We start from the raw sequence: 11,856 nt of genomic DNA, 5'->3' as shown, positions 1-11,856 counted from the left end.
ATCTTGAGCTGTTGAACAGGTGGAAGTGATAGCAGGGTTGGCAGTGAGTTGGCTTTTGGCTCTTGTATGATGTTGTTAGTGCAAGGACTCTGGCTATTTTTCGGCTTATCCCTGTTGTTCAATCCAGGTACATCAACCTCCAAAAAAGAGAGAAGTCTAGAGGCAGCATCCTCCCCAGCAAGTTTTGTTCTAGGCGTCTGTCCGTCATATGTCCGCTCTGGAAGTGGTGCCTGTGAAGAATGACGTCCAGAGGTGCTGGGACTGCCTTCTCGAGGAAGAACTACAGGCTGAGCACCGAGCCAGAGAAGTCCAAGGTCACAGGTATGAGCCTGTATGTGCCATACAAAAGCAGGACCACTGTGAATCGGGTGAGCGCCCCTTGCCTCGCTTGAGATCAGCTGCCTTCCCGTTGCAGTTACCTTGCTGATGTGAGGTGTGGTGAGGCTGAAACCAAGTAAATCCCTGAACCGAGGTGAGGTTTTGTGAGGGATGTCCCTGTAGTACCAAGGACGCCGGAAGCTCGTGTCACAGTGCCCTTTCTTCAGCACACAGCCCTGCCTTGTGAGGCTGGAGAATGTCATGTTGCCTGCCTTTGTCCCATCTGATTCGAGGAGTTCCCCTTCCAGGATGCACAGCTTGTCAAGTTCTCAGATTAATCCTTTTCTGGGAAATTCTGGTACCTGCTAGGCAGCCTGTTTTCTCTTCAACTCACCAGTCCAGCAGAAGTGTGCTGATGAGACCACAAATCTGGCATTTGAGGGCACTGTTGCATCCCGAAATAACGAATGCTGCATCAATGTGACACTAGGGATTGTTTTGCAAGGTGAAAGCTAAAGTGAGGCATACATCATTAAAGAGGGCTGTGGGTTAGATGAGATGAGCTGCATCTCAAGCTGTTCTGTCTCAGCATCTTCTAGTGCGGGTAAGAGATGTAGGTACTTAAAATGTCCTGGGTATGAATAGGACATGAGGAACTGCAATGGTGATAAGATTTTTATTTTTATTTTTTGGAAATGAAATTGAATTCCCACTTCCAGCTTTTGAAGCTACTTCATCTGGAAGTCGTACAGCAGGATTCCTGAGGATGTAGTTCCACCTGTGGGAACCAATTTATAGCCTCCTGTTTGCTATCGTAGGGCAGCTCACATTGGGAAGAGCCCTTGTTGCGGGGATGCACCCCATAGTGCTGGACTGTAGGGCTGCTAGTGAAGTCAGTAAGATGTTGAATGACTTCTTGAAGCTGCCTTTTCCACTGTGTCGATCTGCAAAATTGAACAGCATTTTCCCATAGTTACCAGTTTCTTGTTTGTATGTGAAATTAATGTTTGAGTTTACCTCCTGACTCCCTAAGCTTCTTTGCTTTCTGTTTTTCACAAGGGATCGTGAACAGCAGGCTGCTGAATGATTATCTGCATCGCATCTTTACCAGTGCTGATGGGAACCAGCCTGCAGCTGCTTACAGGTATCGGACTTCTCGCTCACTAGGTGGCAAGCGATGCTCTATCAGTCCCCAGATATACAGCACTGCGGTGAAGGGAACGAGCTTTCAGTGCCACACAGTGATCTTTGTTAAAAGCACAGCGGCACCATGTTATAGAAATGACTCCTAGGTCTTGTCCTTTAACGGCTTTTTCAAACTGCAGGGCTTGCTAGGAAGGATCCTTCAGAATTTTTTGCATGAGAAACCCCATCTACAAAATCACTAGGCAATATTTCTGAAATACATAGGCAAGTAGGCAATCACCTCACTGCTTCTGATCGCTCTTTACTTGTAAGGAAGTTCAAAATTCACAGATTTCAGGTACAGGAATAAAAAATAGGTCGTCAGTGCCCTGTAAACTAAAGGCAAGGCTATTACTGATGTACGAAATACCAACCATTTCTCAGGCTGTGGAACTGTTGGCATTTTTATTATTAGGAGTCACCAAAGGAAAAGAAACACAAAATTCCCGTTTAGTGTCTATTTCTTTCTATTTGTTTTCAGTTCTCCTTCCTCTTGTAGCCCAGAAACTTGTAGCTTTGGATGAGAACAATTTCCCATGTGTTCAGCTCTCTTGCCAGAGGCAAGTCAGACAGGTTCAAAGCAGGTGTGAGGGTGGTAGAACGAGGCAGGCGTGTAGCTCCTGCTGGTTTGCGGTGCTGCAGAGTGGCTGGGGTCACATTCCATGGGCTATACTTAGTACTGCCAGCTCAAATGTGAGCTCAGAGCTGCTAAAAATAGCTCTTGGCCCTCTCCACTCTTGGTAAGCTAGAGTTATGGCGGGGCGGAGGCAAAGTGGGTTGTGTTACTTTGCCACAAGCTCTCCTGTCAGCATGCCTTGGAATATTCCATCTGCCCGGGCATTTTGATTTTCAGTATTTCTAATTTCTTTGCCTGGTGATTAGTGGCTTGAAAGCACAGCACTGGTAGTTTATTGGCCTGATCTCTCTTTCTTTTTTACCTCTCTCCCACCCTTTTCCCTGGGCTTGGCTATTTGGTAGACAGCCCAAGTAGCAGTCACAGAGGTCTTGAAAATAACATTTGCCATATGAGAGCAACTTTTATGGTATGACATCTCATCTTTGGAGGCCTAAATTCCTTATAGAGGAGCTCGCTTCAGACATCTCTCTGGCTGTCTCATGCTCTTCTAACCTCATTCCAGAACGCTCCTTCATGCTATCTGCCAATTAAGCTGCTTTACTGAAGCCACCCTCTCTCATGCCAACCAAAACTGATTCTTTGATTCCACTTCTGTGCATCTTCACATCCATCAGGCTTTGGAAAGGTCTCTCACCAGTCTTAGGGAAACCCCTAGTCCTGGAGAAGTGGGAAGCTGTTGCACAGACGATTTTGGAAACAGGGATAGAAGCAACTAGCAACTCTCATGGTCAAAGGAGGTCCTGCTGGGGTCCCTCAAAGACCTGCAACATGACCTGTGTTGTTCCATGTATCCTTGGGAGACTTGGAAAGGGAGAGAGCATGAGGTAGGAAAGTTTGCTGCAGTTACAAAACTATTTAGAGCGAAGTAAACGTAAGGTGGCTGTGAGATGGTGACCAGATGGTAAAATGGTCTCTGAAACTCAGTATGGGGAAATGCAAAGTCATGTATTGAAAGGGGAACAGCCTCAATGTTGTGCATAAAACGATGGGCCCTGAGTTGATTTTTACTGTGCAGGAATGGGATTGGGATGGGAACTAAGTATTAAGTCAGAAATAGAAAGTAGGAAGTTAGGAATTGTTAGGAGAGGGATGTATGATAAGGATAATCGTTATGGCACTGAATAAATTTGTGGTTTACCCTCTTCTTGCGTAATCTGGCTCTGGTCTTGCCAGCTCCAAAAGAGTATTTTAGAGCTGCAGAGGTTTTGAGGAAGGGTAAGAGCAAGTCAGATGTCTGGAATGGCTCTTGTACGAGGAACAGCTAAGTAAACTAGCCTTGCAAAGAGAGAGAGAACTAGGAGAGGGCAGTATGAGAAAGTTCTCTTTAGTAGTAGCCCAGATTGGATGCATGAGAGACTTCTCAGCATGAAAAGTATGGAAACAAAATGGGTTTGGCTGTTGTCAGAGAGAGGATGCTGGACTTGCTTGACCTTTGTCTGAACTGCTGCAGCTGCTGGTGTGGTCTTCTCTCTTGTTCTGTATTACAAAATACTTGGGCGAGTAGAATGAACCCTGACTTACGCTGTGTTTGTACAATGCTGACTGCAGCAAAGTCGTGGTCCATAGTTGTTGGTAGTACAGCTGGTTCCTCACTGCCACAAAATACTCCCGAGCAGACTGAAGACTTTAAGATCCACTGTCAGCTCCTTTGCTTGTTCACGCCGTACTTGGTCCTTGGTTCATCCTTGGTTCATTCGTCGTCCTAACACGCTGGGCAGCAAATTCCTCAGACTCATGACAAGAAACATGGATCGACAGAACTTTGCGGTTCGTGTCTCACAGTGCAGACACAGATGTCTGGGCTGCGAGTCCTTAAAACCTGGAGACAGAGTTTTCTGTAGAGCTCCTGTGCATGTTTATTCCCTAGAAAGCACCTGACGTTCCAGAACCTGCAGGAGCACCTTGACCGGCTGCTAGCAGAGGAGAATGGCTCCGAAGACAGTCGAGGTAGGAGCCACTGGGTGTCTGTCCAATTTATGCTTCTGCTTCTGCTGCTTAACTGGGAGGACAAGTTGTATCGTGAGTGTTGTTCTGCTCTCCTGCACTCTAATTTATTGTACATTTAAATCCTGCCTGTCAGAGGCTAATCATCCAGCCCTGGAGCAGGTCTGCTTGCAGATGGAGGAGGTGTATTTCCAGGTGAAAATGCCTGGAAAAGCAGTTTGGGGGTAAATGTTGGAGGTATTTCACAGATAATGATATGCAGAGCCATTGTTGTGACCAGCAGCGTGCAGTGCTGTCCTCTGTGGGAAATGCAGAGGCTTGTTGACAATTTTCACATACTGATCTCCACTGTAGGTATTCACTTTGAGCCTCGGGCTGTTGCCTGTATTCTTGCTAGCATCCTAGTTTCCCTGAATGAGTCAGGATGTGGCAGGATATAGCCTAGCTCCTCTCCTAAAAAGAATTATTTTTCTTGTTGGCTGCAATCAAAGCATGATATGTTGGCCGAACATTTGGCTTGAAGTTTAGTTTGGTGTTTGAATTTTGCCAAAGTAAAATTTTCAGGCAATGTGGAAAACTTAACATATGACCCGAATGCTGCGTAGCTAAGACCTTGTGTGTTGCTGTGAAAACTTCTTTTTAATTCTCAATGGTGTCTCCTTTCCTGACATTCTCATAGTCTAACATGGGTAATGCTGTTTTAGTCTTCCTCCACTGTAGCAGAATCTAGCTGGAGGCACTCATCAGATGTACTGTTAAATCCTGCACAGCTTTCCCTAACAGGTTTTCTGCAACTCTTGTTTCAGATCAGGTAGCAGAGGGCCGGCTTGGTCCCTCTACTGTGGTGTTGGACCACACGAGTGGTTTTGAGGGGCTCCTGCTGGTCGATGATGACTTACTTGGGGTGAGTGTGATGCTGGGTGCAGCACAAAATGGTCTTGTGGGATTAAAAGCACTTTGGGCTTCTTGATTTGTTCTTCATAAGAGATCCTTGTCGCTGGCTTTGTAGCGTATTGTAGACAGAGGCTACTGAGGAAGCTGCAGGAAATGAACTCTTCTGGGAAGAGGTCTAGCAGTACCCCTAAGTCTTAGCAAGCTCTGAGCAGAGCTGTGAGGAAGTGAAAGTATTACTCTGGCCCAGGGGCTCACTGAAGAGCTTGGCTAAGCAGAGGAAAGGCCAGCAGCCAGCTTTTCCTGTCCCTCCTTCCAGCAGACTGCCTCTTCCTTCCTTCCTTCTGGTCTTCTCTAGTGGTGGCGAGAGGCTGAAGCTGAAGCTTTCCTTTCTCCTTTGTTTCCACTACCTCCCTGCTTGCTCCATAGCTGATGTTCCTCATGCAGAAAATCAGCTGAAGGAATCCACTGGAGTTTAATCCTTTTCTACTTCAGTAATATCTGCACTCCTTTCACCCCTTCACTGAGCATGCACATCCCATGCTCCTGTGCTCATTCTCTCCTTACTCTATGTATCCTTTTTTACCCCTAGCAGAGGAGGCTGCCCTGGTCTCCCCTTTCCCATTAACCACCCGCTGTAGCTTACCTTGGCTGTACCTAGAACTTACCCTCGTATGGGATCAGAGTCGCTTGCCTGTGAATTCCTCATTGCTACCTTCATCTCTTCTTCATGGTCTGTCCTGAGATTGAGAGTCTGGAGTTAACAGGGTTCACTTTCTGGGCAGTGTGTTACCTACCAGTCCCGGACTTTAGTCTGGACACCCCAAATCTATAGTTTTGTTCTAACTTGTCCAGGATTCAGACGTCTTTCCTATATAGTAGTCACTCTTGTGTACCTGTCACAGTTCACTGGGAGCCTGTCTGTCACCACGTTGCCCTTGTACTGCTGCCGTGCTGGCAGCTTCACTGGGGTTTGTCGACTACAGGTGAGCTGTGGGAAGGAACCTGATGGTTCCCCAGGGTCTATCAGCTCCTGAGTACAGCTGCTGGGATGGGGAAGATGTCCCATCTCTTCCTTACCTTGTGCCTGTGAATAGCTCTCCATCTCACCTTGGTTTTGAGGGCCAGGATGGAGGGAATGGGTAGGGCCGAGCAAAACTGTCTTTTGTCTGAGTTTAAAATATCTTTTGTTTGTTGGTCCAGGTGATTGGCCACAGTAACTTCGGCTCCATCAGGGCCACGACATGTGTATATAAAGGTAAGGCGAAAAGCAGGCGATGCTTTGAGAAAAGACCTTGAGAAGAGTGTGTGAAGAGTTACACAACTAGAAAGCTCTTGAATATGTTATGGTTCCAGATCTTGAGCCCCCTTTTCCCCAGTTCACCCACTGGCTTTTCCAGGAAGTCAGAAGGATGGAGGATTGTGTGAGGCCAGAGTGGAGAGGTGGGAGGGAAATGCTGGAGACGTCCCGAAGCTCCTTTGTGTGCCACATGCTTTTCTGTGGGAGCAGCATCAGGTTCTGCTTTTCTTAACAGCAGGCCAGGCGGCAGGAATTTACTGCATGGTGTCTCTTTTCTTTCAGGGAAATGGATTTACGAGGTGCTCATCTCCTCCCAGGGACTCATGCAGATTGGCTGGTGTACTCTCAACTGCAGATTTAATCAGGAGGTAGTGTAACAGCTGCACGTGGCACAGGGCTGCTCTGTGTTCCTCCAGTGCTTTTTAGGTCAGAGTGGAGCACCGCTTTGGTACTGTGCTTCTGCCCTGCTGGCGTTTTGCGCCCACCACACACAGTAGAAATACCAGGTCTGCTCTTCTAAAAACCTTTCCTCGATTCTCTGGTCTGTGTTCACAGAATGGTGCACAGTGCAAAAGCCTCGCACGCTGGCTGCGTTGCAGTGCTCTTGCTGCACGTAGCCACTGCTACGTGTTGACTGTCAGCTGGCATCTTCTCCAGAGAGTATGTGGGTCTGCAGCGCCGGTGGCCTGTCTCTCGGGGTGGCCCTCAGCAGCTGGTGCTATGGGACTTTTTTACCCAGGAGAGGCAGGCCCAGGCCAGCTCCTCTCAGGCACCAGGCAGGATGTTGGATGCTGGGAAGCAATGTCAGCTGCAGAATTTCACTAACTTCCCACTCTGCGACATGTGAGAGTGGAGGTGATGGGCATCCTGAGGGGCTGCTTACACAGAATTTGGAAGTGTAGGATGCCAGTACTCTTCTTCTGAACCAAAAATTAGCAGGGAGCAGTGTATGTCTCTGAACCGAAGATCACAGGCCATTAGATTCACTCCTAGAGTGAGGGCTTTTCCCAGGCAGAGGATGTGTGCTGTCAGCTGCTCTCCCTGTCTGCTGGTCTCCCCTTTAAAGCCGGTCTTGCAATGAGAGGGGTCGTCTATGCTTGGTCTGGTCTGAGTCTCCTCTTTCATACTTCGCTGCAGGAAGGAGTTGGAGATACGCCAGACTCATATGCGTATGATGGAAACAGGGTGCGCAAGTGGAACGTGACTACTACCAACTACGGCAAAGTGAGTAGCCATCCTCCCAGGCACGAGATGTAAAGAGAAGAAAGCAGGTGGCTCCTCCTGTTCGCTGGATTATGTTGGGCCCCATGAAATGTCCTCAAGCTGTCCTCCCTGCTTCGGTCTGCTCTTGGGGAGGCTGTGTGCCAGCAATTGTTTGTACTTTAGGGGTCCTGGACATGCTATGTGAGTGCTTTGTTAGCAGCCCCAGCAGACTGATTCTCAGCATAGTGTGGCTGTTGGTCTCTGGAAGGCTCTGGTTCTCTGTAGCACATCAGAGCATGATACAGTGTTGGGATACACATACATTTGATCCTGTGCATGTTTCTAGTGCTGGAGGGAAAAAAGATCCCAATCAGTGGCTTATATGCAGCTTCTAGAAGGGTCTGAGAATGCTATGTGAGCTGCCCTGAGAAGGAACTCTCTCTTCTTCAACCCTGAATCACAAGGGATTGGTTGGGTTGCAGTCTTTCTTCTGGAAAGGGAACACCCTGGATATATGTTTAACCTTTTCTCTCCCTTTACTGCAGTCTTGGGCAGCCGGAGACATCGTCAGCTGTCTGATAGACCTCGATGAGGGCACCATTGCTTTCTGCTTGTAAGCATCTTTGCTCAATTCCCTGCTTTGTTGATGTCTGTGTGTAACATGAAGGTTTCCTCACTGCTCAGCAGGTTGCTGAGCCCTGTTTCTGCCCTCTCCCCTTTGAGTTCCCCAGTAGTTCCAGCCTTTGCTTTTCTGCTTTGTGTTCAGAAACCATCTAAAGGGCTGTTGAGTCTCCTAAGTTCAGGTGAGAGCATTTGGCAGAAAGACCTTCAAGCTCCAAAGTCTGTGTAAAGTTTGCTAGGATTTTGGAGGGAAGGAAATCTCTTGTGATGCTTAATTCTACAGCTGGCTGAGCCACACTGATTGCTTTTGTGGGCAGTGTAGACCTTGTTTGTTGTAAATTCACAAGGAGTTGTGGAAAGGCTGATAAATCTCCGGCCTCCAACTCCCGTGCACGGTGAGCAGAGGCCAGCCTGAATGAGAATTGTTCCCTGGCCCTAAGCTCCAGCCTGAGACAAGGCAGCCGAATCAAAACCCGTTAGATGCTCCATGTCATCTTTTAGAGAAGAATAGATTGAGAGCATTGTCCTTCTATTTCCACCCACATCAAACACATGAGGCCAAAAATGTTACCTGCCTTTAAAATGCCCTGCTGGTTAGTCACCTCGTTTTGGGCTGCCCTTGGAGCTGAGCGAGCTTTGCATATCGTGCAGGCTCCAGTGCTGCCCCGTGCTGTCGTATGAAAATGGGAGTGCTGCTGTGCTTCCCATGGCTGTTACTCGGCGAAGCTGTGACATTGGCACGTGTGCCAGGTTAAGAGTGAGAGGAGGCATGGCTGGCGGATGTGTCTGCGCTGGCAAGTTGCTAAAGGGGAATGCAGATACCTGGATTGCCCAGTTGACCTCAAAAACCCTCCTGCTGTGCCTAAAATCCTGCGGGTTTTCCTTCTTTTCAGGAATGGCATATCTCTGGGAACTGCTTTTGATAACATCACAAGGGGCGCCGGAATGGCTTACTTCCCTGCCATCAGCCTCTCCTTCAAAGAGTCCGTTGCTTTTAACTTCGGGAGCCGTCCACTCCGATATCCTTTGGGTGTGGGGAGAGGAGGTCTGAAGGGAGAAGAACCTGTCCTGAGACCATCCTTGGAGGCTGTAGAAAACACATACCCGACTGCAATTCGCTTTCTTTTGTTGGCACTTGTGTGCAGAGCAGGGCCAAGGAGAGAAGAACCGGATACCGCCTCAGCCAGAGCAGAACTGCAAGGTGCACAAGCATCAGTGCTGGTCCCTGACAGTTTCTGAAACAGGATTTGCATTCAGCTCTGAACCAGCAGCTACTGCTGCAGCTGGGGGCTGTCTGTTCCCAGGCACTCAGATCTGCAAGATCTCACTCTCCAGATTTGAAAACCCTAATGCTGCTGAGGCTCTTGGCCACTGGTCTCTTCTACCTCCCCGCCGTGTGGGACCTCTGACGTGGTATTAGCATTGCCCACTGCCTTCCTGAGTGAATGCTGAGACCTGCAGCTCCTGTTGGAGTGCTCTTTGTGTGCTTGGTGGTAGCTGTAGCGGAGGCTCACGTCAGTCTTTCTGGTGGGTGCAGAAGCATGGTGTGAAATAACTTGCTACTTGCAATATTGAGGAAGTGGGGATAAGAACTTGGGGGTTATCATCCATTTAGAAGGCACTGTGGTTTAAACTGTGACTGAGGCATGCGGGAACAGAGAGAGAGTCTTTTCCTTGCAGAAACAAAAGAAGTTCTGAAAGGATCAGGTTGCGTTTTACCTTAACACTTGCCTACTTATCCAGTGGAAGGTTACCGCCCCTTGCAAGATCCTCCTGTTGCAGACCTAGTGAAGGCTCGCAAGCTGTTAGGCTACCTGAAGAACGTGATCCATATTGGAATAGACGTGACGGTAGGCTGATGTCACTGGGTGGATCCGTGGGGCACCGTGCTGGGAAACGTGGTTCTGCACTTCTCCGCGTGTGCTGGCAGCTCAGATGTTTCCATACACCCGGGAGTCTAAACACTTGCCTGCTTTTGCGTGAGGCATGCCTGTCCCTGGAGCTCTTTGGCTTGCAAAGTGGCATTCCTGATAGTTCCAGAGCTTCAGTTAAGTTATACTGGGCTTTGTTGTTCTCAGTCCTATGAAGTTTCATTCCCAGTATGCAAGAGGTCATGTTTGTTGGGATCAGAACTGCTGGATTTGATTTTGCAGCCTTGAAAGAAGTTTGTTCATATCCTAAACTTTTTACTGATGTCCTGGTGCAGTGATGTGATGAAACTCTGGCAGATCTGCCTTGACAACTGTTTTGACTGTGGCACTGTTCACTAGAAACCTTTTTTTTTTCTGCTGGGATGAGAAGTGGTCTGTTGATGCCCAAAGCATAAGGAATGCCATCTGCTATGGTCTTGGCTTGAATGGGGGCTCTCTTTACTAGTTGACCTCCTCTGTAGGGATTCCCATTTACAAATTATCAGGTACACTTGAACCCTTTCAGAAAAATAGATTGCCAAGGTGTATGCGTGTGGCTGATAGTAGCTGACATCTGGACTGCACTACAGCTCTCCAGAGGCAAGGGCCTGGCTGCTTTGCCATCTTTAATTCCCACATTCAAGGATTTTAGTGCAATCAGGCATAGGGCAGCAAACGGTGACTGCTTCAGGCCTCCAGTTCAATCAGTTGCTGCTGTAGGGTGAATTGGGCTGGATCCAAGCTGTGTGTTTTTCTGGATTTGTCATTGCAGGAGGGAAAGCTGGTGGAGAAGGACACGTCCATGTGGCAGCTGCAGGGAGAACCCACAGTGTTGATTACACTAGCCCACATCTTCAATTATTTCTCTCCTCTCATAGTGAGTTTTGCCTGCCCATTACAAGCTTCTGTAGATGACTGTTATTGTGCTTGCAAGGGGAGCTAAACCTCAGCTTTTGCTGGGAAGTGACTGTGCCTTGGAGGACTGTTGACGTGGCTCTCTGTCTGCAGTGCAAGGTGTACCTGGTGGAAGATGTTCTCATGACCTTCCTGTTGAGCATCCTGGAGCGAGGAGGGGCAGTGGAGGCCCATCCCCTTATTCAGCAGCTGCTGGATCTCATGTGGCTTCTTATGGAGGTGAGTTGTTGGGGTGCTGGTTCCTCCCCAGGGATCACAGGGAGACCCTGGGAGATGCTGAGGACAGGAGCCTTCCCTAGAGAATGCTGGTCGTGATCAGCTTCCTTCCCTTCCTGGTGACAAGATCCCTTTTTGTGATGGACCACCCTCTCACTTAGCTCATCTGACTGCCTCACACCCAGGGAATGAGGGTTGAATGCAGAGTAGTTGGTAACGGTGACACTGGCCATGAGCTAAAAAGGCATTCCTAAGCTTTTCCTACTGCTAAAGGAATTGGTGATGTTGAACAACTTCCTGCCTCTGGGAACATCGAATTCATCAATAAGAAATTAGTTGGTCTTTTGGATGTTGTTAACGCTTATGGGACTGGAGGTCTTAAATGCTGCCATGTGCCCCAAGAGATCAATCAGAGTGTTCAGGACTGCGGTGGAAATGGGCACTGCACTCTTACCACCTCCAGCACTGCTGGGGAAAAACCTCCTCCAACTTCCCGTGCTCCTTCCTATCCATGCTGGATGAGGTCACTTGTTCCTGGGATGCTTGTTTGAGGCAGCCTTTGCTAGCCACTGGGAAGCTGCTGCTGCTGGAGCACTGGGGTGGTTACACAGAGCCAGTCACTGCCAGAGATCTGCTTGGAGACAGCATGTCTGTCCTTTAGGGGAACAATTAACAGGTATGGGCACTGGCACAGGCCAGCTGTCAGGGAAAGTTTA

General features: G+C 48.5%; 1 protein-coding gene across 4 annotated transcripts in view; it reads left to right on the top strand.

Moving 5' to 3' along the window:
* Positions 1–239: 239 nt before the first annotated feature.
* Positions 240–11,856, top strand: part of RNF123 (ring finger protein 123) — a 48,073-nt gene continuing 36,456 nt past the window's right edge. For 3 of the 4 annotated variants that reach the window (XM_086618945.1, XM_086618944.1, XM_086618942.1), the window contains exons 1-12: positions 240–321; positions 1,378–1,462; positions 4,008–4,087; positions 4,891–4,988; positions 6,179–6,233; positions 6,558–6,643; positions 7,413–7,499; positions 8,024–8,091; positions 8,993–9,118; positions 9,835–9,949; positions 10,782–10,886; positions 11,018–11,143. In XM_086618945.1, coding sequence (XP_086475071.1) covers positions 240–321; positions 1,378–1,462; positions 4,008–4,087; positions 4,891–4,988; positions 6,179–6,233; positions 6,558–6,643; positions 7,413–7,499; positions 8,024–8,091; positions 8,993–9,118; positions 9,835–9,949; positions 10,782–10,886; positions 11,018–11,143 — 1,113 coding nt within the window. Of the gene's footprint in view, positions 322–1,377; positions 1,463–4,007; positions 4,088–4,890; positions 4,989–6,178; positions 6,234–6,557; positions 6,644–7,412; positions 7,500–8,023; positions 8,092–8,992; positions 9,130–9,834; positions 9,950–10,781; positions 10,887–11,017; positions 11,144–11,856 lie in introns of all 4 variants that reach the window. The other variant, XM_086618943.1, reaches the window with a different exon arrangement.

This window comes from Tauraco erythrolophus, chromosome 12, assembly GCF_009769465.1.
Source record: "Tauraco erythrolophus isolate bTauEry1 chromosome 12, bTauEry1.pri, whole genome shotgun sequence".
NCBI classification, from domain to species: domain Eukaryota; kingdom Metazoa; phylum Chordata; class Aves; order Musophagiformes; family Musophagidae; genus Tauraco; species Tauraco erythrolophus.
This window is presented reverse-complemented; position numbering and strand designations above follow the sequence as displayed.